Source organism: Ursus arctos, unplaced genomic scaffold, assembly GCF_023065955.2.
Source record: "Ursus arctos isolate Adak ecotype North America unplaced genomic scaffold, UrsArc2.0 scaffold_17, whole genome shotgun sequence".
In the NCBI taxonomy this organism is placed as follows: Eukaryota; Metazoa; Chordata; class Mammalia; order Carnivora; family Ursidae; genus Ursus; species Ursus arctos.
The window spans coordinates 735,470-760,915 of NW_026622841.1; the positions used below are offsets into that span (position 1 = coordinate 735,470).

At 58.5% G+C, this 25,446-nt stretch overlaps 1 protein-coding gene across 8 annotated transcripts in view; it reads right to left on the reverse strand.

Moving 5' to 3' along the window:
- Nucleotides 1–17,580: 17,580 nt before the first annotated feature.
- ATP9B (ATPase phospholipid transporting 9B (putative)) overlaps nucleotides 17,581–25,446 on the reverse strand; it is a 250,435-nt gene continuing 242,569 nt past the window's right edge. For all 8 annotated transcript variants that reach the window (XM_057313321.1, XM_026496508.4, XM_057313320.1 and 5 more), the window contains 3 exons: nucleotides 24,351–24,408; nucleotides 23,458–23,661; nucleotides 17,581–18,085 (listed from right to left, as the gene is read on the reverse strand). In XM_057313321.1, coding sequence (XP_057169304.1) covers nucleotides 17,949–18,085; nucleotides 23,458–23,661; nucleotides 24,351–24,408 — 399 coding nt within the window. In that variant the 3' untranslated portion in view covers nucleotides 17,581–17,948. The remainder of the gene's footprint in view (nucleotides 18,086–23,457; nucleotides 23,662–24,350; nucleotides 24,409–25,446) is intronic.

A 25,446-nucleotide genomic window follows, 5' to 3' on the forward strand; every position in this document is an offset into this window, starting at 1 on the left:
AAAGTTGTGTCTGCCGCGGGGACCCAGGAGGCCTGCAGGACGCCAGTAGATGCCCCAAATGCCTCCACGCCCCGGGGCCTGGGGGGAACGGGGGCAGGGGACGGTGGCTAATCGGTGCCGTATTAATAATAGGACTAGGACGGTGCCCAGCGGAAGCGGCTCCCGCGTCACCACCACCGTCTATAGGGTTATCCGGCACGCGGGGGGCAGAACTGAAATCCCTCTTTCCACCCACGTCTTCGGCCAGGCGGCGTGGAGGGGCGGGGCCGCCGCGCCCTCGCGGGTGTCTGGGGGTCCGTAAGGACACTTTCTAGGTGTCCCTACCTGTAGACCTGCTCCCACGCGATGAACTGGCTCTGGCAGGTGCCTTGGTGCCCCAGGCCCAGGAACAGGGTGACCCCGGTGGATACCATAGCTGGGGCGGGAAGGAACCTCGCGAGGACGCTGAGATCCAGGGAGACCCCACGAGGATGCTGAAGTTGGGGGGACCCCATCAGGATGCCCGAGGCCAGGGGACCCCCACGAGGATGCTGAAACGGGGGGACCCTTTCGGGATGCCGGAGGCTGGGAGGGGGAGGGGCGCGCATACTGCTTGGGGGGCCGCCAGGGGGCGCCAGGGCAGCACCGCCCTTGCCCCGCCCTCGCCCCGCCCTTTACAAAGATGGTGCTGCCGCGGGTCCTAGTGGCCCCGCACCTGGGGCGGGTGGGCAGGAAGGTCAGGCAAGTTGTAGTAAAAGAATGAGTGACTCCCATCCCCTCCTGTCCGCCCCTCCCGCACTTCCAGCCGCGCCCGGCCCGGCCTCCTGAACCTGAAGCCCGCCTGGCCCACGGGCTCCTCCCCCTCCTCCTCTTCTCCCTCCTCCCCTTCCTCCTCCCATCTGCTTCCTCTACCTCCTCCTCCCCCACCCTCCTCTCCCTCCTCCCCTCCTCTTCCTCCACCTCCTCCTCCATTTCCTCATCTCTTCCTCTTCCTCCTCCTCTGCTCCCCCTCCTCTTCCTCCTCCCCCTCCTCCGTCGCCTCCTCCTCCCCTCCTCCTCCCCCTCTTTAATAAATAATTTTCACTGCATCCAGAAAAGCTCTTTTCCTGTCTGCTCTCAATGCCCTCCTTATTCCCCCGCCCGGTGACGGAATCCCCGTCTGTTTCCCTGTGTTTAATGCCGTTGCCGGGACCACGGTGGCGGCGCGCCAGGGCGCAGGGAGCTCCGGAGGCGGCGGCAGCTCCGCGGCCAGCGCGCCCCCGTGTCCGCCTCGGGCGGCTCCTGCGGCCACCGCGGGGCCACCGGCCTCCGTCCCGCGGCCGCGGCCCCTGCGCTCCCCTTCCGCCCCTCTGGGTCCCCGGCCTCCTCTCGGGTGTGTTTATAGCTGCTACCAGGAGAGACGTTACACGGGTTTTATTTTAAGGATTGGTGATGACTAACGAAGTTAAAAGGAGCTTAGGACAGAAAACAAGACTATTTTTAGGTTACTGTTGTTTCTGCGGATTATTGGGGCGAATACACCCAGAGAAGCTCACCATTTTCAAAGTCCCTTTGGATGCCAAATCCTTCCTCCTGGAGCGCCCCGGAGTGGCGTCCCCCCTGCTCGATATTTTCTAGAGCCCCGGGCGATCCCCGTTGCGTGGGTCTTGTGTTTAAGCCTGAGCTATGGAGACGCGGCCCTGTGATGTGGGTGGTTCGGGCCAGGGTCAGGGGACCCCACAGAGCTCGGCCTGCCCGAGCTGCCCTGCGGGCGGCTGCTGTCCTCCCGCCGGGGAGACCAGCTGGGCCTCCGGGCCCAAGTGGCCCGGGGGCTCCATCCTCAGGGCAGCTTCGGCACAGGCGGCCCCGGGCAGAGGCTCCTGGGCCCGTGTTCTAGCCAGCACCGCCTCCCCCACCGTCCTCCTGTTACTCAGCTGGGCAAGGAGGTGCTGCTGTTTGCCCCCCCGCCCCGTATCACCTCCGACATCCCGAGAGAAGAGTGAGTGCTGGGTCCCTGCTGGATGCACTTTCCCAGCCAGAGCAGGGCTGCGCTTCCTCCTGGAGGAACAGGGGTCCTCCGGCTGGTCCACAGGCAGGTGTGGGTTCTTCCTGACAGCACCCACTGAGCGGCAGGAAGGCTGCACCCAGGCTGGTCAGAGATGCCAGGAAGTGTGCTTGGGGAATGGACATCTGGCCAGAGCGTGGAGATGGGCGTTACTAAGACATCAGAACCATGGAGGGCTTACTAACTTGTAAGTAAACTGCAGAGATTTTTAAAAACGCCAGTCCAGGTAAATCTCAACAGCTGTCACTGGAGTGGAGAAAGAGGTTCCTTTGATTACACACCTGTGTCTGCACATTCAGACTTCCAAGGGCAGGTATTCCTAGAGACTCATGAACTCAGAATCTGAGATTCTGCACTGGGCTTTGACTTGCAGAGTATCTCTTCAATCCACCCCCTTTCCCTGAGACAGGGCAGAGGCCTTTTCTTGGTCTCCCTGCCCAAAGGCAGTCTGACGACTCAGTCCGGGCACCACCACCAGATCTCAAACCTCAATCATCAATGAATTGGTCCACTTCCCTTCCCTGGACACTTGCCCAGGACATCAGGGTCAAAGCCAAACTGCCCAGCGTGGTGCCTGATGACCATCACCCTCCACACTGGAGAGGCCATGTAGGGACCAGTGTCTGTCCCCAGTACCCACCACCGAGGACTGGGAGTCCTCTCTTTCCACCTGTATTTAGCCAATCTCCAGAACCTTCCTCTGACTCCCCGGCCCCCTTCTGCGCAGGGTCCTCATCACCTCCCGCGTAAGCCTGGACCCCACCTCCATAGCCCTCTCTCACTTCCTTTTGTGATGGCCCCAGGTGCCTGTTCGTTTTATGCCCTGAAGAACCTTCCACGGCCTTGAAAGGGATGCGGATCCTGCCATCACGGGGAGCGGAGCGTGTGCTCACGTCCTGCAGGTCTTGCTGGTTTGTGCTGCGGTTCAGGTCTCCTGTCTCCTTGCTGGGCTTGGGTCTGTTTGCTGTAGCCACGTGCGAGGTGGGGTCTTGGTGTCTCTAGCTACCAGTGCACGACTCCTCGTCTCCCTTCTTCCCTCAGCTTTGTTCCACGTATTTTGGACTCTTGTTATGCCTTCCTGATGGGTTGGCCCTTTTATCATCAAACATCCCTCTTCATCTTTAACTACATTTTTTGTGTGTTAAAATTCATTTGTCTGGCGTCAGTATAAGCCTCTGCAGCTCCCGTCCAGCTGCTCTCGGCATGATACACTGTTTTGCACCCTGTTGGTCCATTTGAGCCTTTGAACCCAAAGTGCACCGCCTGTCTCCAGCTTCAAGTTGCATTGTGGGGTTTCTGTTTGCTTGCTTTTGTCCACTTGACAGTCTCTGCCTTTCGATTGGCTTGTTTGATCGATCAACATTTAATGTCATTATTGACAGACTTGGATTTACATCACCTTATTACTATTTTGTTTCCTGCTTTTTTTATGTCTTTCTTGTTCTGTTCCCCCTTTATTGCTTTTTTTAAGTGCAAAGTGACTTTTTTTAAAAGTTTCATTTATTTATTATTTGAGAGAGAGCATGCAAGTGTGCAAGGGGGGAGGGGCAGAGGGAGAGAGAATCTCTAGCAGACCCCCTGCTGAGCACAGAGCCTGACAAGGACACATGGGGCTCGAACCCACGATCCTGTGATTACGACCTGAGCAGAAATCAAGAATCAGATGCTTAACCGACTGAGCCGCCCAGGCGCCCGTGACTCTTTTCTGACATATCACTTTAATCACAATTACTTGAGATTTATACCAACTCAATCCCAGTGATGAGTATGAACATTAGTCCTAGGTAGGTCTACTCCCTTTCCCCTTTTCTACGGTTGTTACGCGCAGTATAAGCAGTAACGTTATGATCCTGACAATAAGCTAGAATGGTCTCACTTCACCGTCTGGATGCCTTTCCTTAGCAGGACACAGCTTTGCTCCCCCCACTTCCTCGGGTTGTTATTGGCAAATACGTTACAGGTATGTCACATTTTTATTAATTTTAGGCCCAATGTTATGTTATAGACATGCTGTTTTATACAACTGGTTTCTAAGTGGTTACAGAAGAAAGGAGAAAGAGTCTACACCTGTCCCGCCATCGAATCCCCTTTACAGGCAGCCTGTCTCTGCGTGTGGACTCGGTCTCTGTCTGGGGCACTTACTTTCAGCCTGGAGAGCATCCTCTCATGTTTGCTAGCAGCAAATTCTGTGTTGTTGTGGTGGTTTTTTTTTTTTTTTTTTAAGCTGGGAAAGTCTTCATTCCCTTCATTTTTGACAGATAGTTTTGCTGACTATCGCATTCTTGGTGGAGAGGAGTTTTTTCCCTTGGAGCGCTCTGAGTATGTCACCCGTGGCACGTCTCTGCCGAGAAGCCACCGTCAGTCCCTTGTAAGTGACACATTTTTCCCTTGCTACTTTTAAGATTGTCTTCATGTCTGATTTTCAGCGTTTGCACAGCGACACATAAGCTTGTGGTTCTGTGTTCGTCACCCATCACGTGTCCTGGATACGCAGGCTACTAGTGGCGACAAATCAGCTACCTGGTCTTTGGCAAAGTTCTTCTCGTTTTTTTCTCTCCCGCTGCCGCTGACACTGTCACTCTTCTAGGACTCCCTACATTTTTCTTCATTGTATTTCTCCCTGTTGTCAGCTTCTATGATCTTCAAGTAAACCAGCTCTTTCTTCTGCCCTTTCATGATTTTTCCTTTAGTTGTGGTGCTTTCTGGCTCCGGAATCTTCACTTGGTCCTTCTTTATAGTTTCTGCCCCTTTACTGACAGCGTCTTTCATGTGACGGTATCATCACGCATCCCTTCACTCTGAGTCAAGCTTCCTTCCAGCTCTGTGCACACGTTCGTCGTGGGTACTTTGGAGGACTTTCTGTGAAACCCAGCATCTGGTGACCCTCCTAGAGCTTGTCTTGCCTGCTCTTTTCCTGATGTGTGTGTCATGCTTTCCTGCTTCTTTGCATGCCTCATAATTGTTTATTGGAAACTGGACATTTTAGATAATATATTGTAGCAACTTTGGATTCTGGCACCCCCCTCCCGGCCACCAGTGTGGGGCTTGTTACTGCCGTTCGCTTGTTTGTTTGTTTAGTGACTGGCTGGATTATTTTAGTGAAGTCTACTCCCCTCCCAAAGTGTCCAGCCTCTGGCGTTGCTCCCAGGGGCCCAGCATGGGGAAGCCCACAGTCCTGCTCTTCCTGGGAGGAGAGCCCTCTGGCGGGGGCAGGGGCAGGGGCAGGGGGCCCGGTGCACCTGGCCGCTGTCTCTGCAGTGGTCTCCTCACTGAGCTGCTGCGGGTGGGAGCCGTCTTGGCTCAAATACCAGTGTCTCTTGCCTTTCCTAATGGATTTGCATAGATGTTTTTGAATAGATGTTTCATTTGCTGTTTGCCCTTAGGAAGGCTTCTACAGGCTTTAAAGGTTGTTTTTGTTTTGAATAACGTCCTTCAGCTGCACCGGGAGCAGGTCAGCATCGCGCCTCAGGCTCCCATCCTGGCGGCTTCTCGCTGCAGCCGGGTTTGAATTCCCACTGTGCGCCCTGGGAGCCGCCAGGAAGGTCCTCGGCTCTGTGAGGCTAAGTGAGGAGGCACCGCTCACATCAGGGACTGCTCCTACCAATCACTCAGCACGTTCTGTTTGTTACTTCAGAGCAACATGGTCATGGGTTGGACCGTGTCCTCCAAAAAGATGTGTTGGAGCCCTAACCCTGGTCTCTGTGAGCCAGACCGCATTTGGAAACAGGGTCTTCGCGGAAGTCATTAGTTAAGAAGAGAGCGTTAGGGTGAGCCCGGATCCACTGTGACCTCGGTGCTCGTCACAAGAGAAGAGACACGGAAGGAGGAGGTCACATGACAAGGAGCAGGGGCTGGAACGATGCACGAGGCTGCTGGCCGGGGTCTGGAAGAGACGGGAGGATCCTCCCCACAGCTGTGCCAGGCTGTGCCTGGAGCTTCCGAAAGTGTGACGGGGGGACATTTCTGCTGGTTTGTGGTAATCTGTCACCGCGTCCTCAGGGAACCAGCACACACGCCAGGTGGTTTTTATTTCCTGCAGGATGCCACCCCATGCCCTGCCGTGCTGCCCCCATGCCCTGAGCTGTACCCGCCCAGCCCTTCCCAGAGGCGGTGCTGCGGGAGCGCGGCAGAAGTCCCGGCTCTGGCATCTCTGCGTCCACCAACACCCTGACTGCTGGGCCAGCCACGGCCGCGAGTGCCACACCAGCACGGTCCTCTGCCGGGGGACCTGGAGGCCTGGCCCATAGTCCCTGTGGGGTCACAGGGACCCCCTCCCACTCCACACAGGCTTCCTGCACCAACTGGAAAGACATGTTCTCGTCCTCTGTGGGGTGTGGGGCGAGTCCGTGGCTCCGTGGCTCCGTGGCTCCGAGGCACCTCCTGGGGAAGCGACCACCAGCCAAGGCTGACGTGGAGGATTTGTGCACTTAGCATCCGAACCCAGCGGGGCCTGGATGCCTGCTCCCGAGGGTGTCCCCGTGGTTGAGACAACTTCCCTTTTGCTCTGTCTGGTCTGATTTGGGGTCCCGTCTCAGCTGCAGGAGCCCCAGGCTGTGCAGGAGCCACCGGTGGAAGACACAGCGCGTGACCGTGGCTAGCCCCAAGGACCGGGAGGGCCCTGCTTCGGGGGCGGGTGAAGGCTGCATAGCGCCACGAAGCAGTGGGAGGCAGACAGGGTGGGCAGCCCTGCCCCGAGGCGCTGTGCCCACCGGCATCTGGCAGAGCACAATCAGCAGGGACCACGCTTCACGTGGCACCTGGATTTCTCTTGGGCTGAACTGACACTCACGTGGCATGTGCGGGTCTGGCTGTACAAGTTGTTAAAACGGCCCGAGCTCCTGCGCCAGCTTGGAAACGCAGCTCCCGCCTGAGCCCCCTGAGCACCCCGGCCGCTTGCTCCTGTCCCGCCTGCCTGGGGCCGACCACAGCTTCCCCGAGGCGGCACGCTCTTGTGCTTGACTTAATTTCTAGGAAGTTAGTGGCGTCTGTGAGCCGCAGGGGGAGGGCGCTGGGCTCTGTGGGCCTCAGCCTTCTCTGTTCCACGTGCCCCAGAAGGAGAGGGTCCTTGCAGGCACTTCTGGCCGCGTCCAGGGAAAAGGCTCCAGCGAGGCTCCCAAGCCACTTCCTCACGGTGGGGGGGGAGGGGGGCATCTGCCCCCGTCACCCGCTTGGTGCTTGGAAAATAGGTAACATCTTTTGTTTCTGGCAATATTGGGGCTTGCACCTGTGAATTCACGATGTTTTCTAATGGCAACATTGTAACTTTTTCCTTACACTACTCGGCTGCCTAAATCTGCTTAATTAAGCAGCAACCCGGGGTGAGTCATTTTTGTCCCCAGCCTGAGACAGGGAAGCTTGTCTTCTTATTTTCCTTTTTCGATTCTAAATGACTTCCTTTTTTTCTGTGCGGTGCCGTTCTCGAGAGGGACACTCTGCAGGACCCCCTCCCCCAAGCGCAGCCCCTCCCGAGTCCTGGCTCCGACCCCTGGGGAACGGGGTGGAATCCACCCAAGATGCAGAGCCCAGCCTCCACTTGGGTTCGCTCCGCTCCCCAAACTATTTTTAAAGCGTTCTTGGTTCAATAAAGTTCTAAACAAGTTTTTGCCTAGCACTTTTTCCATTAATTTTTAAACCAGACTGAATTTCAGGGGAAATTTAATCCATGTGCTTCTGATTCATTTACACTTAACTCATCAAGATGCCGCGTGAGAGCTGTTTGATGTCCGGGCCACGGCAAGTTTTCACAAGCCCGTTTCAGCCTTTTCTTCTTAGAGACAGGAAGTGGCATCCTGCCAGAGCCCCTCAGCGCCGATGCCACGTAAGCCTCATGCCGGCGAGCCTGGGGCTCTGGCCGTGGCTCTGGGCTCTGAGGGCCCCCAGGAGCCACGGCGGTGGGTGGGCAGCGCCCGGTGCGGGAGAACCGATCCCTTCCGAGCCCAGGGGGGTGGGCGGTGTGGGGGACAGCCACGGGACCCAACCCCGCGGGGCCTCGGGCACTCAAACCGCCAGAGTGCCCATCAGGGGCTGTTTTCTAGAATTGTGGTAAAACGCACATAAATATTTACCAACGTCACCATCTTGGCCGGACAGCTCATGGCACTGAATGCATCGGAGCTCCGTGGCATTGCCCAGAACCCCCTTCCTTTGCACGCCGCCCCTCTGTGCCCCCAGCCCCAGCCCTCGACTTCTTGCTCCTGGGCCCTCGTCTGCATGTCCGCCAGCTCCACCCACGTCGCAGCACGCGTTCAGCCGTGGAGGCTGAAGCATGTTCCACAGCGAAGACGCCACACTTTGCTCGCCCACTCGTCCGTGCAGGGAACGTGGGGGTGCCGGTAACCCTCGAGACCCCGCTTTCAGCTCCCCTGGAGGACTTGCCCACGGTCAGGGGCTGGACCCCGCCGTGGTCTGTGAGGACCCGCCACACGTGCCCGCGGCAGCTTTGGTGGGTGCGCCGGTGGGGTCCCTGTGGGTCCTGGTCCTCATTAGCCTCCTGCGGCCCCCGTCCATTGACCCAGCGTCTGTGTTTGGGGGTCTCTCGGCGCATGGCCTCACACCCACGCCCTGGGCTCCGCCGGGTCAGCACCTTCCTGCCCGTCTCCCCGGCGCCCTGACCCTGAGCCGTGACCTCGCTCGTGGGGAAGCAGACAGACATCACCTGCTTTTCTCCTGCTACTTTAGTTCCTTCCCGTGTTGTCACAAATTGGGGTGGGGGGTTCCCAAGGGGGGCCAAGAGGGGAGGGAGAGCACATCAAAGCCGCAGCGAGAATTTGGTGCGCGCCAGGGGGAGGGAAGGGGTCAGGGTTCAGGGTGGACGGTGCACTGCGTCAGTCTGGAACATTTCAGCAAAAGGGGGGCAGAATCAGGGGCCGGCCGCACACACACACACCCCCCCCCCGTGGCCGTGATGGTAACGGCCCCTCTGACCCCCGAGGGTTGCTGAGCGCTCGGTGTGGGGCCACCCTGCACAGCCCCAGCCATCCCTGTGCCTCTAGTCCACTGCTGCCCCCTCCCCGCCGGTCTCTGCAGCGCGAGGAGCAGGGGCCTCTTGGGCCCCTGGCTTGCCTCCCAATCGGCGGGCCCCACACACAGGACAGGCGCGTGGGCCCAGCTTCTTCCTGGCGATAGCAGGTCCCTGGACGGGGCGTTCCCCTTGCTCTACCGCGACGCCTTTGTCCCCACGCGGGTTCTGTCCCAGTGCCCACGTCCCTGCTGCACGGCCGACGCTGGTCTTGCTGCAGCTCCTGCGCCACTGGTGGCGGTTGACCGGGAGCTGTCCTCTGTGCCAGCAGGAGCGGTCCCCAGCACCCCCTGGAGGGATGCCCTACTAGCTGGAGGTGACCCCCGGGGAAGAAGGGGCTGCTTCCTGTGTGCAGCGGGACCCGGGCCCCGGCAGCAGCGGCGGCAGCGGCGGCTCCCCCGCTCCTGAGCGCACGCTCCTGCAGGCAGGTCGGGAGCAGGAGCAGCGGCTGGGCTCTGGCTCTATGCTGCGCGGTGTCCGAGGGGGAGGCCAAGTGGCCAACCCGGCTGGGGGTCACTGGGGCCAGCCCCTGATCTCCAGGGCCGAGGTGAGGCCTTACTGCCCCCAGGTGCCCGGCCCGTGGCATGCACTGGGCACGTGGGGGACGGTCAGCTGAGTGTGAGGAGCAAAGCCCAGGGAGCCACAGCGCGGACTAGCCTCCCCGGAACGTCTCCACAGGAGGCCTCTCCTGGCAGGACGACTAAGGCAGGACTGGAGCTGGGAGAGTGCAGTCAAGCTCCTGCAGAGAGGGAGGCTGGGGGCCAGAGTGGGACCCACAAGGACAGAGGCAGGTGGCTGCAGGATGCTGTGACTGGTGGGGAGGATGGCAGGGGTGGGGTCTGGGGACGGGGAGGCAGCCGGGGCAGCTCCTCGGGAGCTTCCGAAAGGAACTAGCCCTGCCCCCTTCTGGACTGTCACCCAGAGAAACCCATTTGGACCTCTGATGTCTGGGACGGACTGTGGTCCTTTGTTACGTCTGCGGTAGAATGAGAACCGTTGGACGAGATCAGAAGGACCGTGTTTTCCTCTGGGTCTCAGTTAAAAGTGCTTTCTGCGATCGGCCGGTCACAGCTGTCTGGACCATCCAGATCACAACCTCCGACCTCCACGGGGTGGGGTCGGGGGTGGGAGGGGCAGGGGGCGAGCCCTTCTGCTCTCCCATCCACCCGGCCTGCGTCTCCCCTGGGGCCTCCCCTGCCCCCGTGCCAGGTCTCCGGGGCAGCCAGCCAATGGGACCCGGCCCCTGCGAGGCTGGCCCACGGCTCAGGACCCGAGGACACAGGTTGGCGAGAGACAGGCGGGGTCTGCCATGTCTGCAGCTGGTGCACTGGGGCCTCCAGGGCCCATGGCACCTACACCTTCATGCCCAGGCACGTCTGACTCCCACGGAACCAAAGGAAACCCGTCGGATCCAGGCTGGGCTGCAAGAGCGGGATGGGTGTGGAAGGGGAGGGGCCCAGATCCCCACAGAGCTCGAGCAGATATTCCCTTCGCACGGAGCCATCCCGGCAATGGTGCTGAGTGTGCATTTATCAATAACCACTTTAATTAGGAAGACTGGTGGCCTTCTCCCCAAGAACCTACGGGTGGGTAATGTTAGCTTCCCAACTTGGGGGCGACAAATGGACTGTCTAGAGAAAAACAGAGAAATACAGACAATTAAAAGCACATCAGAAGAACGCCGGAGTTCGATGCATAATTGGAAGGTAATGGTGTGAGTCCTTACGACACAAGCTAATCTTCTCGACAGGATCTGCCGTAAATGCAGGGTGCTTGCATGAGAATAGGGACCTGGGTGACGGGCCCACGGGTTATCTTGCTCCACGACCGCGGAGCCTGTGGGGGCCTCCCGGTGAGAACAGGGGCCCCACCCAGGGCTCCGCTCAGGGGACCCAGGAAACGTAAGCTCTGTGGGGTGGCTCCGTTTCAGCTCTAAATCAAGGAAAACAGTAGCCATCAGTGTCCCCTTCTCCTGGGCAAGAACCCAAAGTTGTTCACATGACAACAGCCTCTAGACACTCAGAGAATCCTGCTTGCGCCTTGGGAACATGGGAGAAACCGAGTCACGGCAACAACACAGAGCGCCACTCAGGACAGAAAGACGCCTGAGACCAAGTCCAGGTGCCCCAGAGCCCAGCGGACACCAAGCGGCAAGATCACGTGTGTGCGGACGGCGTCCACGCAGGCGCTGCCCAGCGATCCGGGTTCACCCAAACCACACCAGCGACGCGAGCGCCAACGTCTTAGGCCTCTGTGACTCCACACAAACATCCAGGCTTTTACTTTCCTCAAGGACCTGTCCCCTGGGGCAGGTGGTCTGGCTGAGCTCCGGGCGGGGGGACGGGCACAGCCGGATCCCGGCACGCAACGACTAGTCGTGACTCGGAAGCCCTCCTCCTGCTCGGCTGGCGGCCTCCCCATGCCTGCAGGTACGGAAGGGAACGAGACACCCGGGTGACCTTAGTTATTATTTAATCAATTCTGTTAAGGGACCCTAACTGTAACCCTAACCCCACTGCACGGGGCTGCGTGGTGTCCCCACACATTCGTGTCTACCCAGAACCTCGGGACAGGACGGCTTTGGAAATAGGATCTTTGCAGACGGGATGGAATTAGCTAAGACGAGGCTGTCCTGGGCCCTCACGCCAGTGACCGCTGTCCTCTTCTAGCGGGAAGATGGGACACAGACACGCAGGGAGACCACGCGCACGAGGACGGAGGTGCGGAGTGGAGCCAAGAGGCCACACGCCCAAGACGGCCCCCAGCACCAGAGCTCGGAGCAGCAGGACGGGTGCGGCCCTGGGGCCCCCGAGGGAGTGCGGCCCTGGGCACCTTGACCTTGGACGTCTGCACCCCAGAACTGAGCAGACGAGTCTGCTGCTTCCCAGACGCTGTTTCCGTGGCCCTGGCTGGGCGGAGCCCCCACGCTCGGAGCCGGGGCTCTGGCTGGGAACCCTGCCCTGGGCTCCACTGTAGTCAGGGGCTCAGGACTGCTGGTAGCTCGGCAGGGCGTGGACGGGGTGAGGACCTCAGCCACATTCCGGGGGCCCGTGTGGGCATCGACTGAACCTGGGAGCTTCTCCTGCAGGGCCCATCTGTAAGTGCCAGAGCCCGTGCCTGTGCCCCTGACGGGTCCGGGCCCTCTGTCCTCTTTGCTCAGAGGCTGCGTGCTGCTCGTTGGCCTCCGAAGGCCCAGGACCCACCATGAGCCCCGGGCTCCCCTCCAGCCCTGACGGGCCGTCCGCCTGCTTGGACACATGGTGGAGCTCCAGAGACAGGCCTGGGCCTCCTGGCTGGGGCACTGGCTTTCGAGGGAGTGGAAGCAGCGTGCCCCAGGACGGCCAGTGACAGCAGCGTCCTGAGAGGTGGGCACCTGCCCCCTTCCAACAGGTCGTTGTAGGCTCCGAGCCCCCCCCAGGTCTGCAGGGGGTGGACTGAGCAGGGGAGGGCCTCAGGGCTGGGGCGGAAGGGCTGAGCTCTCACCAGTGTGGCAGGCCCTGCCTGACCCCTGTGACCGCTGCCCCAGGTGCTGCTGGCAGAGCTACGAGTACCTGCAAGGGGGTGACGTGGAGGACACCGGCCGGCCGCGCTCGGGTCTCTGCTGCACTCAGTTCACAGCGCCAAGCGGCGTTTGGTGCGTCTTGACGATGCGAGGCTGGTGTTCTCTGTTTCCAGAGCTGGCACCTGTGTGCGCGTGCCCGCTGGGACCATAGGGTGGCCTGGAACGCCGGGTGGGGAGCCGCAGCTGCAGGAGCCGGGGACCCTGGGAAGAGCCGAGAAACGGCGCGGGCACTGCTGGGTTCTCTCTGGCTGCCAGGCTACGTACGAAACCCAGAAAACGCTGCAATTAGTTCTGAGTGTTTTCAGGACTCAGAAACAAGGATGCAAGCTGCGTTCTTCGGGTCCCCACACACCCTGGAGGCCGACTGTGCTGCAGAAGCTTCCAGGCCCACCAGGAGGTTTTGTCCATGGGGAGGGGGCCGCGGGCCTGGGTGAGCGCTCACAGGGACCTCCGTGGGACACAGACACCCCTGCCCGACAGGTGGGGCCTGCCTCTCACCTGTGTTTTACCAGGAGAGGGGTCCATGGCTCCCATTCAGGCAAAATAGGAGCCGTATGTATACAGATGCCCACAGGCCCAGGGGGTTCTGAGTTCCGGAATCGGGATGTTCAAGCCGTCCCTGTTCCAAGAACTATCCCCAAGCCAGGAAATCAGTCTGGGACCGGCTGACGCCGGCCAGCAGGGCAGCATTTCTGAGCTTCCAGCACCACCTTCTGGAATATTCTGAAATTACACCCAGTGGCACCAGCTCAGGCTTTTCTGTTTAAGGGGAGCCGATTAGAGCCGCATCTGACTGGCTCGCCCACAGCATGCGGGAGCACGGGGCTCCTTCCCAGCTGTTCCCGAATCTCAGGGAGCAGCTACAGGCACACCTGACACAAACGGGTGCCACGTGCCCTTCCCAATGGGTCACCCCACACCCCTGCCTGGTGCTGCCTACGGCAGGGACAGAGGGACCCAGAGATCTGAAGGCCACGTGCCTCGGTTCTGGGACCTGGGACGGAGCAGACATCACTGGCAGATGGGGGTGTCCGCCATCCCTGTTGGGGAGGCTGCTGGATGGAGCCCCTCGGCCCAGGGCATGTGCGGGAGGAAAGGGCAACTCGCCTGTCCTGTAGCTTCTCTGAAAGCTGAGAATTATTCCAAGACGAAAGCTTTCGGGAGAGAGGCTGCAGGAAAGCCCCACCATGTGGGGACCCCAGAACCAGCCTGTGTAGGGACACAGTGTGACTGGGAAGCTTCAACTGTGGGGTCCTGGCTGGGGTGGGGAAGGCCGAGTCAGTGCAGGACCTTTCCTGCCTGAGGCCAACGTCCTGGGATGGGGTGGTGCCCCAGGCCTGTCCTGCTGGCCTCCGTCTGCTCAGGTGGCCCTCGCGCTGGGACAGGGGCACCTGGCCGCCTTAGAGGGGGGCTGGCGCCAGAAGGAGCAGAGCCTGACCGTTCCCCTGGTGGGGGTGGGCAACGCGGTGACCCTCAGGTCCTCACCTGCACAGCCTGGGGAGGGAGGTGGGCCAGGGGTTTTGTGCACCTCGGATTTGGGTTAATTCCAAGGGCCATCTTGCCCTCCCAGGCTTTAAACGTCCCCATGCCTCAGTTTCTCCATCCTGGGCTTTCTGTCCAATGTTTTCAGAGGTGTCAGGTGACTGTTGTGTCTCGGGATGGGGACAAGGCCAGCCCACCTCTGAGGACTTGAGGGCCTCTTTAGAGAACTGGGTGGGGGAGAGGACGTGACAGTTGTGGTCTGGCCATGCCCGAGCAGCCCTAAACTCAGGGTGTCTTTCTCCCCACGAAGACCAGACCAGGGTCAGTGCCCACCTGCTTCTCTTCCGTTTCCACGGGGAAATCCCAGGACAGAACATGGCCGTCCTGGACAGAAGTCTGGGAGGGAGTAGGGCAGGGCCCTGGTCAGCCCTGGGCCGTGCAGGTGACCTACCTGGTCACAGGTACTGGCTGTGGGTACATCTCAGGTGGGCACGTGCTGGGGTTGAGGGAGGTGACCCCCTCCCTGGGTCAGGGAGTCATGAACTCTGGAGAACAAGGTGGGTGTTTTGTGGGCTTCCTCGTGCTCAGAGCCGGAGGACCGTGGGGGAGGGGGCATCTGTTTGGGGCCCAGCCCCTTGGACTGCGTTTGGTGTCCGGGGGGATGTGGTGACACCGAGTGAGGCAGGCAGAACTGTGGGTCTGGGGGCCCAGATCACAGGGGTAGCAGCCCCTGACCTGTGTCTCTGGACGGCAGAGCCTTTCTGGGGCTTCACAGTGTTTCAGGGATGTGGGGAGAGAAGGGTCCACGGGGCCTGCAGCGGACCTCAAGGTGCAGAAGCTCTGGCCACCCTCCCGCAGGTGGGAGTCTGTCCCTCACTGGGGTCCCCTGCCCGATGTCCCCGAGCCTTCATGCTTCAGGAGCCAGGAAAGGACCAGCGGGGTCCAGGGCAGGTGTCCAGGACGACCCCACCTGGATGAGGGGGCCTCTTTGCCCACCCCAAGCAGTAAGGGAACAGACGGCCACTCCTGCAATCCGCTTTGGCTTCTTGGGGTGAGTTTACAGGCTGTGTTAACACAGCTTAGCCCTCAATATTCAGGAATACTCACTGGTCCAGAACAGGACAAAACTGTACAGGGCAACCGCCGACCGGCCCGCCTGCCCCGGGTCCCTCCACCGACCCACATACCGCCACGGCCTCCCAGCCATTCTACTTCCCGCACCAGTGAGCACCAGCGGTAGGAGGCACTTGGGGTAAAAGACTCAGCACTTCACACCGTTAGCCCCTCTTGTGCCCACTTTCCTCATTAGTTTGAACTGGTCTAAATTCTCCGGTCACGGGCTGTCCTGACCACCGGTCTGGTCTCTAAAGGCGCCAGGCCCTCCACACACCCTCCGCCCCCAGACCTTGTGCTCCCTTCCTCTTGTCCTGTTTCCCAGGACTGCCTGCTATGCTGCTTCCTCCTCTGCCGAAACCCTGAGTGCTGGGTGCTGGGTGCTGAGCGTGCCCCGTGCTCCCGTCTCAGGGCCTGAGCCACAGCTGCCCTCCTGCTCTTTCTTCGGCTTCAGTCTCCTCTCAGAGGAGCCCGTCACCCACCCTGGGTTCCCAGAGCGCCCCCCTCCCTGTCACCAAGGGTGTTCCGCGGGCGAGTGTGGGGAGTGGGACCCTTGGTCTGGCCACACCCGCCCCGGGAGACACCACAGATGACGCGTGAAGCACAGGCCTGCTCGTGGGGCTCGCAGCCACACGGGGAGACGCGGCTCCTCCGTCCAACAGTTCAAAGGCACTTCCCGCGCCCAGAGGACAGCTAATGCCAGGGTCCCACGGGGTTGGATGGCTTTCACAAACGCGCCGGCAAGGCTCCGCGACCCGAGCTGTGGACCGAGGGCAGGGACACTTGCCGCCCGCGCCTCCCCGCGCGCGCCCTCCCTCCTCTGGAGCGCTGGTCCGTGAACTAGAACCAGAGCGGGACCTCGGGACCCTTGACTGGGCAGCTGCCCTCTGTCACCTGGCACCGAGCTGGAGCCACGGCCGTCCCTGCGTGTCACCACGGCATGCCGGTCACCCGCCGCGAGCTTCCGTTCCTCCGGTCATGGCGTCGCTCCGCGAGGACAGCTCGCTGGGCCGGAGGCTGTTTTCAGTTCCCGGATGAAGACACAGCCCAGCTCTGACTCCAGTGTGGACGTGACGGCTCTTCACTTCGTGGGACTACTGTCGGACTCTGGCCGCTTAGTCCGAATCCAGCCGGTGACCCACGGCTCATAAAAGCTTCTGTCTTTAAAGTCGCTCTTAAGTGCTCTCCCCTGAGGTTCGTGGTTTCTCGTTTCTCTGGGGTCCTTTACAATTTATTATGACTGAACGCCGACGCCAAGGGGCGGGTTTATTAAAACGACCGTCCCCTTTGCTCTGGGACGTCCTCGCCGCCTCACAGGCCACGTGCTGAACGGTGGCGGTTTCTGTGCCCCCAAAACTCCGTGAGCTGCCGTCCCTCCTGCAGGTGCATGCGCGTCCAGAGCCGCGGGCGGCCACCTCAGGACAGGAGCTCCCAGCGCCACCTGCGGGCTCCGGGGCTGGAAACAGCGCCACCTGGGGGACGGCAGGGCTCAGCCGCACACGCGCGCCGCGAGGTGCCGAGGCAGCTCCACACTCGGCCTGCTTTCCTTGTGGCTGACGGTTCTCCTCTTTGGGAAGATGCTGCTGGAAAGCGGGGGGTCGGGGGGTGGGTGCTGCCCGGGGACCCCGCACGCCGGCCCAGTGCTGACTGACAAGCCCCAGCTCCAGCACCGCCGTCCCCAGGGACTGGGGGACAGGCCACATTCTGGGGGAGGCCGGGCTGAGGAACGGTAACAGACCCGAATCTCCTGGTGCAGGGGGTGGGGATGGGGGCTGCAGCACCTGCCTCAGGAAATGGGGAGATAGTCCCCCTCCAGTCCCCCTCTCAGCAATTGTTGAGACCCTCCCACATGCTCCCTGGAAAGGACGGGTAGTGACGTGGGCCACGACAGCTTCGGACTCAGTGACACCCGGGCGCTACATGCCGTGAGGGTACCCCCTCCGCGTCCCAGAGAAGTGCCCTATGTGACCGACACAACTGGGCTGGCTCACAGAAATCGGGACGGCGGCTTGGAGGACAAAGGGCTTTTTCTGTCACGAGTGTCAGGTGCTGGTGTGTTCGTGACCTGAGCGGCTGGAGACGCAGTGACAAGGCCAGTGGGACACCTCGGGGGCTGTGAGCAGGACAGCCAGCGTCACCTTACGCACGTGGTGGTGGAGCTGAAGCGTGACTTTCACAAAGAGAAACTCCAGCAACGGGCTTACTTACCGGCAATGCCGGGAGGCCGTGGGGTCGTGTGCAGAAACACGACTGTCCCTCCAGCGTGGCTACGGGGCGCACCGAGGGAAGGGCTCTCGTCGCCAGGAACCCTCGAGTCCCCACGGGGCGGACGCAGCGCGTGCCTCGGGCTCCGGGGGGCAGCAGCAAACACAGACGCCGACGTTTAGCATCTAGATTTTATTCTAGTCAAGTAGAAACAGCTTTCTACATCATGGCGTCAAAGAAAGAGTCTGAACGTCAGGAAACTGCAGAATATTACACTTCCATGTTAATTCTCAGAACGCCGGACTGAGAGGAATGCTTTACAGTAGTAGTGAGATAATTAGGGCTCATTTCGATAGAAACTCAAGTGGTTTGATACAAAAATTAAGTGGAAAAACGGAAAAAGAACAGAAAGGGGATGTGCCCTCCTGCACGGATAGGGGGTGCCCGGTCGCATCCAGACTGCCTCTCCTCTAGGGCTCCGGTCCCTCCGACCTCCCTGCACCCCTGCAGGGACCCCAAGCTGCTGGAGCCGGTCCGCCAGTGCGCTAGGACGTGAGCTTGGAGTAGCTGGGAGGGGACAGCTTTCGCTTCAAGTACTTCAGGACGTAGAGCGGCAGACAGCTGACCACGGTGATGGCCGACACTTTCCACACGAAGGTCACGGTTGTGATAAAGGCAACGTCTGCAGGAGACACAGGAACAAGTGTGAGAGGCAGCCCAGGCGCCCACAGGCCCTCACGGCCGGAAGCCGCAGACCTGCCGCCTCCTCACGTCACTGCCAGGCGCTCCGGGGACCGGCCCAGACGGGACCTCCCAGACGGGACCTCCGGCGGTCCTTACCACACCTGTCTACCAGGTGTAACGGGTTCTCTGAACGGAACGAATGAGACCGAAGGATTAGAGGCCGTGCATGACACCCCCAAACGCCCCTCGGCGCATGGAGGTTCATGCACTGCGTGAGGGAACCCACACACTGACCTGTGCCAGCGCCAGCTGTGTTGGCGGGTGGGGCCATCACAGAGGAGGCTGTCACCCATCACCCCAAGGGGGCCCTGCGGGCTTGTCCTTAACGCTCACGTACCAACGCTGGGCCCTTTGAATTTTCACGGGAAGAGGTGTGTGCAAGAGCCGACACCCAGAGCTGTTCCACCGACGGCACAAGCCCCTCAGACTCTCACCAGAATGGGGGGGATCCACTCAGCAGGAGTCACGGATTTTACACACATCCGCGGCTGATCCGAGTGTATTCCACCCACACAGGGTTGGGTATGGTCTGGATTTCACCAGATTTTGAAACACCCTGAAAATGTTTTCCAGGGGCTCGACCACTAAAGACGAAAAGGAAACCTGCTGCAGGGAGGGGTGGACGGCGCCCTGAGGGACACACGGAGGCCCGGGCGCCTGCCCTCGCCTCCAGCAGCGGAGCCCCGGCGGGGAAAAGCCCGCAGCAAATGCTTGCTTGTGCCACCAACAGAGTCACCGAGGAACAGAGGGAGCTTGCTCTCATCAGCTACGTGTCTCCAGCACTGTTCCGCTGCATTTCTCGACTTGTGAAAGAAAGAGAGTTCGTGGACCTAAGAAAGCTCCAGAAGACACTCGGCCTACGCCTGTTTGAACACAAAACCGGCATGAAGACGACGAAGGACAGACTCAGGGAGGTATCAGGACACTGTGAGTGTTAGCAGTAAAAACGACCTTGGAAAATGTATTTGCAATTGCGGTTTTAACGCCTCCTGTCACTGCTCGTCCGCACACACGAGTTTTTAAAGCATAACTGAACTGACTGAACACATCCGCAAACACTTCCCCCGTCGGATCCCGACCTCAAGGTTCCAAAGGGATTCAAAGTGCAAAACCCACGTGTGCACGGCTGCGGTCCAGATTCCGGGAAGGGAGGCGTCTCCAAGACGTCTGCACCTAAAACTACTGCCCTTAAATAGGACGGATGTGATCTTCCTGAGTGACCGTGGTTGGTCTCTGCTGCTTTATAATTCAGTCTTATGTCCATTTTATGTTTGTTCATTTTAGCAGTATTCTTTGTGTTCTGTATACATTACTAAATGAGGGAACACATATTAAAATGAAATGCCATAAAAACAGAACATTTCTCTTATGCCGAGTGCATTAACTTGTGTTCATACAGGAAAATATACTAAATATTCTTTAAAAAAGTAACAAGAGATTATAATTTGAAAACAACCAATTTCCTATGTGCTGTATCTATTATTATTATTATTTTTTTTTGGTGAATATTTTTCTTTTTTTTTAAGGGCGGAGGGGCAGAGGAAGAGGGAAAGAGAGTCTCTAGCAGACCCCCCCACCAAGCACGGAGCCCGACATGGGGCTGGATCTCATGGAACCTGAGATCATGACCTGAGTCGAAATCAAGAGTCAGACGCTTAACCGACTGTGCCACCCAGGTGCCCCAGTGAATGTTTCTTGTAAGATAAAAGCGTTACCATTTTGTACCTTTTCTATCCATCCATGTGCCCTTGAGTAGACGCTCAATGTGAATTCACCCAACATTACTTACAGTGGAGTTCCATTTGCTTCTCTGCCATTTATAGCACGCGACGGTTATGACAAAGGAACGAAATACACAATTTGTGCTGTTGAAACTTGCTTAAACACTCATTTTGTGATTTGCAGTTCTGGTGTGAAGGACAGAGATGCTTTTGTGGTACACCTGCTGGACGTTACCATCGATTTTCACCCCACACGACCTCACGGTCATTGCGTCACTGCTCTTAATAGAAGCGTGAAGATCTTCTCTTTCCCTCCTGGTGAAGACAACTCATCCCAGAGACAGCTGGTGTGCATCTGGAATGCTGCTTAGTGACAGAACATACATGTAGGCCTTTTGACTTTCAAGGGTCATTGCTTTTGCCTTAAAATGGATTTTCCAACAGCACTAAAATGAACCGTGACACTGACGTATTTACCATGGCAACGCTCTGATGAAGTAACTGATCAGGGAGGGCCCACCAGCACTGGACAGTGGGCAAGTCTGGCTGCACCTGTTAGCGCGAGTCACCTAGATTCCAGGGCCCTCTTCCCCAGTGCCATGCGGGAGTCTGCTTTCACCTCCTCCCTGTCTGTCGCAACCCCACGAGCGCAGACGTCAAGACGCCTGCTCTCTGAAGCGTTCACCCGTGTCACTGCCACGCGTGTGGCTCCTTCTCTGACCCTCACCACAAGGGTCCCTACTATGAGGTCCTGCATCTGCACAGGCAGCATCTGGGTGAGTCGCCCCAGTGCTCGAGAAGTCACAGCAGTGATGCTCCCACAGCAGGTCCTGGTGGGTTGGGGTCCTCGCCACATGGTCTCGTCAAACCCCCAAGAGGTCAGGCGCTGGCAGGAGCCACACAGACCAGCCCTGGACCCAGCCCCAGCAGTGCCCAACACAGCTCGAGCCTCCTTGGTGCCCCCTTGGAGTAGAACCCTCGCCTGGGGTATGACCTGCGCTCGTGCAGAGGAACCCAGGACGTCCGTGCCCTGTGGGACAGCCCACTCCAGAGGGCAGGGCGGAGGACACTGCTGCTGACAGAATCACCTTCTGCTCAGCCTGCATCCTCTGACGATGCTTCCGGAAGTGACATCCGCAGTCTGTGTATCACACCATCTCCTCTCTCTGTGGCCCTGTGGGCCCTGCGGGAAGCACGCTCTTGCTCCTGACTCCTGGACCCCAGTGGAGCCTGTGCTGGCTTCTCCCCAGAATTTCAGGGATTTTGTCTTTATCCCTGAGGGTGTCTGGAGCCTCTGAGGGTGTCTGGTCTTGGCGTGGGTCCTGTCACCGTCCCTGGCAGGTGTCCACCTGTACACACGTTGACTTCAGGTCTGGGTTTTTCCTGTGCTTTCTCTTTCTGGGGCCCCCTGGTGGCCAGAGGGCAGGCCTCCTGGAGGAACCTGGAACCTCCCCTAGTTTTCACTCCCCCACCCGACTCTTCGCCTCTCTGTTCACCTCCTGGAGGGCTCCTTGGCTTTATTTTCCACTCCTGCTACGTATCTCTCTTTGTTAGCAAGCTTCTCCCCGAGGGTCCCTCCCACCCACGTGGCTCTGGGCCCCTGGATGCAGCTGGTCTGTCTTGTTCATCTGAGGTTTCGTGTTCCCCTCCTCCAGGGTCTGCTGCCGTCTACCCAGCTGCTGGCTCTCCACTCACCTGGAGCCATGACACGACTGGTGGGAACCTCTGTGGGGTATGTCATTTCTCCAGTGGCCTCTGCCTGAGAACGTGCCCGTCAGGCTTGCCAATGAGCCTCGTGGCACAGCAGGCCAGGCAGGTGACGGGAACTTAACATTCAGTGAGTGAACTTAAAGGAAGGACTTGTGTGCATGGACAGCGGTCCGACAAGCAGCTGTCCAGAGGCGATCTGGGTTTTGTGGCTGCCGGGAAGCAGGCTGCAGACCCCAGCGCTGTTGCTCTCGTGGGACGTATGGACTTCAGCCAGTAGTGGCGCTCGTGGCCTCTGCTGCAGCCACACAGGGTGACAAGGGCCCGTGGCTAACCAGCTGCACACAGCAACGGTAAGCACGTGGAGGTGCGTGTCTTTAGCTGGTACTGTGGTCACTGACAATACCACCAAGGACATGATGCCATTTTCCCTTTTCTGAAAGCCCTCTGGGACACTTCACCTCAGATCAGGAAAGCAGCCCGAGCCATGTTTATTAGGTGCAGTGTGGATGTGGTGACCGTTTCTGCCCTACGGGGGCTCGGGCCAGCTCTGGGAGCCTTGGAGCTCCTGACGATGATGACCAGTAGGACAAATGCTGCCTCGGGGCTCATCTGACCATATTCCTTCTCTTCTCACTGCCCTAATTCTAAAAACCCCCCAAAAAAATCTTCTGTGGTCCCGTGAGCCACATCGATCCACTGTGGGACGGCGCAGGGATGGGACTACAAACGGGGCAGGGAGCAACAACCCGGCTGCGACGAGGGCAGGCCAGGGCCGCTGACGGGGGCACTGTGCACAGTGAGACCTGGGACTGGGGGCAGGGAGCAACAACCCGGCTGCGACGAGGGCAGGCCAGGGCCGCTGACGGGGGCACTGTGCACAGTGAGACCTGGGACTGGGGGCAGGGAGCAACAACCCGGCTGCGACGAGGGCAGGCCAGGGCCGCTGACGGGGGCACTGTGCACAGTGAGACCTGGGACTGGGGGCAGGGAGCAACAACCCGGCTGCGACGAGGGCAGGCCAGGGCCGCTGACGGGGGCACTGTGCACAGTGAGACCTGGGACTGGGGGCAGGGAGCAACAACCCGGCTGCGACGAGGGCAGGCCAGGGCCGCTGACGGGGGCACTGTGCACAGTGAGACCTGGGACTGGGGGCAGGGAGCAACAACCCGGCTGCGATGAGGGCAGGCCAGGGCCGCTGACGGGGGCACTGTGCACAGTGAGCTCCTCCTGCACCAAATGCTCCGAGGCAGGCAGGTGGGTCCTTGCCCCAGTTTTCGGGGGAGGAAGTGTGGGCAGGTCACCTGAGCTCGCAGAGGTTAGGGCGAGTCCGGCCCACTCTCCCTCCGATCTGTACAACAGGGTGACATGGACGAGCTTGGTAGCAAGCACAGCCACAGTCTAAGTGAGGCCCAGCAGCCACGTGCTGGAACAGGTTCTGTGAGACCACTCTGTCAAGGTCACCAGGCTGGTTATGGCGGAGCTGGGATGTGCACACCCAGTGACCCCAACACGGTGCCCACGACGCTTCTGACACACTCAAGACACTGCTGGGGCTGAGGCCACCCATGTGGTGCCCCATGGCCTCCGTGTCCAAAGATGAGCCTGGACTCCATCCTGGGAGTGCTTGTCAATTAGGAAAAAGGACAAATATGCAGCTCTTGTGGAAGTTATTTTTGGAAACAGCACATCTTCAATATCTTTTAAAAAGCCAAGATGGTAACAATCTGAATTTTATAAAATATTGCAAGGAGTTTGTGTAGTGGAGCTTTCTGCTGTGGCTTTTACTATGGTTTACAATTTAAAACAGTGTATTAAGAAATAACAATAAAAAATGTATAAAAACCAATAACAGACAAAAAAGATTCCCATGGCAACTTACCAAAATACTCATTTAGAAAAGCGAGCGAGGCCACGTAGCAGCCCAGGCTGAGGACCTCGGCCACTGCCATCAGCCAGTGCCACGTCCTGACGGTCAGGGCCACCATGAGCAGCTCGGTGAGGATGAGGGCCGTGAAGGAGATGGCCACCACGTGCACAAACTCTGACTCGAACAGGAGCAGAGCCCCGTACATGAGGATGCCGCCTGCAACACACAAGACGGGGACAGCGCGGCTTTCAGAGGACAGCTCCCTCCGCCTGGGCGGGAAACTAGCGCTGCTCAAACATCACGGAGGCAGCTAACCGACACGCAGCACACTGAAAATACGGGACAACATATACCCCCACACGTCGTGTTGACTAACAACTGACTAAAACCCTGGGTTGTGATTAAACTGAGATGTGGCACCGACGAGAGGCTTAGGAACTTTTTAGTATCTGAAGGAAAGGTCATGCCGCCTCTTCAATCAGCATAAATAATGATGCTTTCAATGTAATGTGTCTAATCTGTTAATTCACTTTCAACGATCTCTCATTTACCTGGAACCCATCAGAGGGTGGCCAGTGACTTCAGTTCACGTGAGTGAGATTTCTCAAGGTCTGGACCTCACTCTGTGAAAGGAAACCACTGTGTGGGGGCATATGATGTGGTACGTGGTTGGTAAAATTTTTCTGGATTAACATTTAATTATAAACATCAATCATTAAAGAACTACCCATCCACACTGCACTGTGAAGGGTCTGGACGACCAGCTGCTAGAATATTGGTTCACGGGATAAACAGAACACGCTATTTAGCTGTTGATGAAACCTGAAGCCTTTGGACTTTAACTGGGAGGGGAAAACATCACCGCTAGTAGTAGCCAAGAAACCCTCCGTCCAGGCCCTTCTTACCTTGGTAAATACTGATCACCACCCAGACGAGGAAGGTCTTGAAGGACAAGGATCTCCCCTAGGGTAAACGGTGGATATCCTAGTTAGAGTGGAGCAGCACGTGTGACTCATAGGTTTCCAAGCAGCTAGTTACGAATAACTTCTAAAAGATCCCCAGGTCCCAAGCCCAAGCCATGCACTGACCCAACTTGCCTTCCCGCCCGTGCCCACCATGTGCGCCTCTGGCCCGGAACCGTGGTGCTCTCTGCACGCCCTCTGGTGACCTTTAGGCCACAGCCACGTGCTCCCTGGCTCCCCAGAAATCGATGTACGTCACCAAACGCTGAAATGCACTAGTGGGTAAAGATTTTCTTTGCTGTACAACAACTCCCTTTACTTCTTTATTTCTCAGGAACAAATATTCCTGTATTTACTTTTTAGTTTTTCCAGATGAAAAAGGATGGTCTATCACAACAGAGGTTGGAGTTTACCAGCCTGTAGGTCCCTTCTGGAAAAGATGGCACGTAAGTCAGTCCAAGACAGAGTGGTTTGGGCACAAGAGCCTTCACTTTTACAACTCTGATGGGTTGCTCGGGGTGCGTCCATGATGGAAGAACGAGGCCTGCATTCCTTCCACACCCAAGAGGGAGACCCGCCATTTGCCAACTGCACTGGCCTGTTAGTGTTCAGGGCTGGTCCACGGTAGCGCTCGTCAGGTAAAGCCGTGGGAGCTATGGACGCTACGACAGAGCCCCTGGGGACCACTGCCAGATCCGTGTGGTCACACCCCTGCATCAATCCTCTCACACAGTGTAGCGTCTCGGTTATAGGGCAGACACTGTCTCCAATTACACATGAAGAAGCGTGAAAAGTTCGGTGCTTCCCACAAGTCCACACTGCGGGTTAGCTGAGCTGAGCAGCACACAAGCTGACCCCTTGACATGGGTTTGCACCGTGTGGGTCCGCTAACATGCGGATTTAAAAAAAAAATTTAATAAATACAGTACCGTGAATGTATGTGCTTTTCCTTGTAACTTTTTTTTCCAGCCTACTATATGATAAGAATATAAGATATAATGGAATCAGAATGGTCATCAGGGTGGGTGAGGCTTCCAGT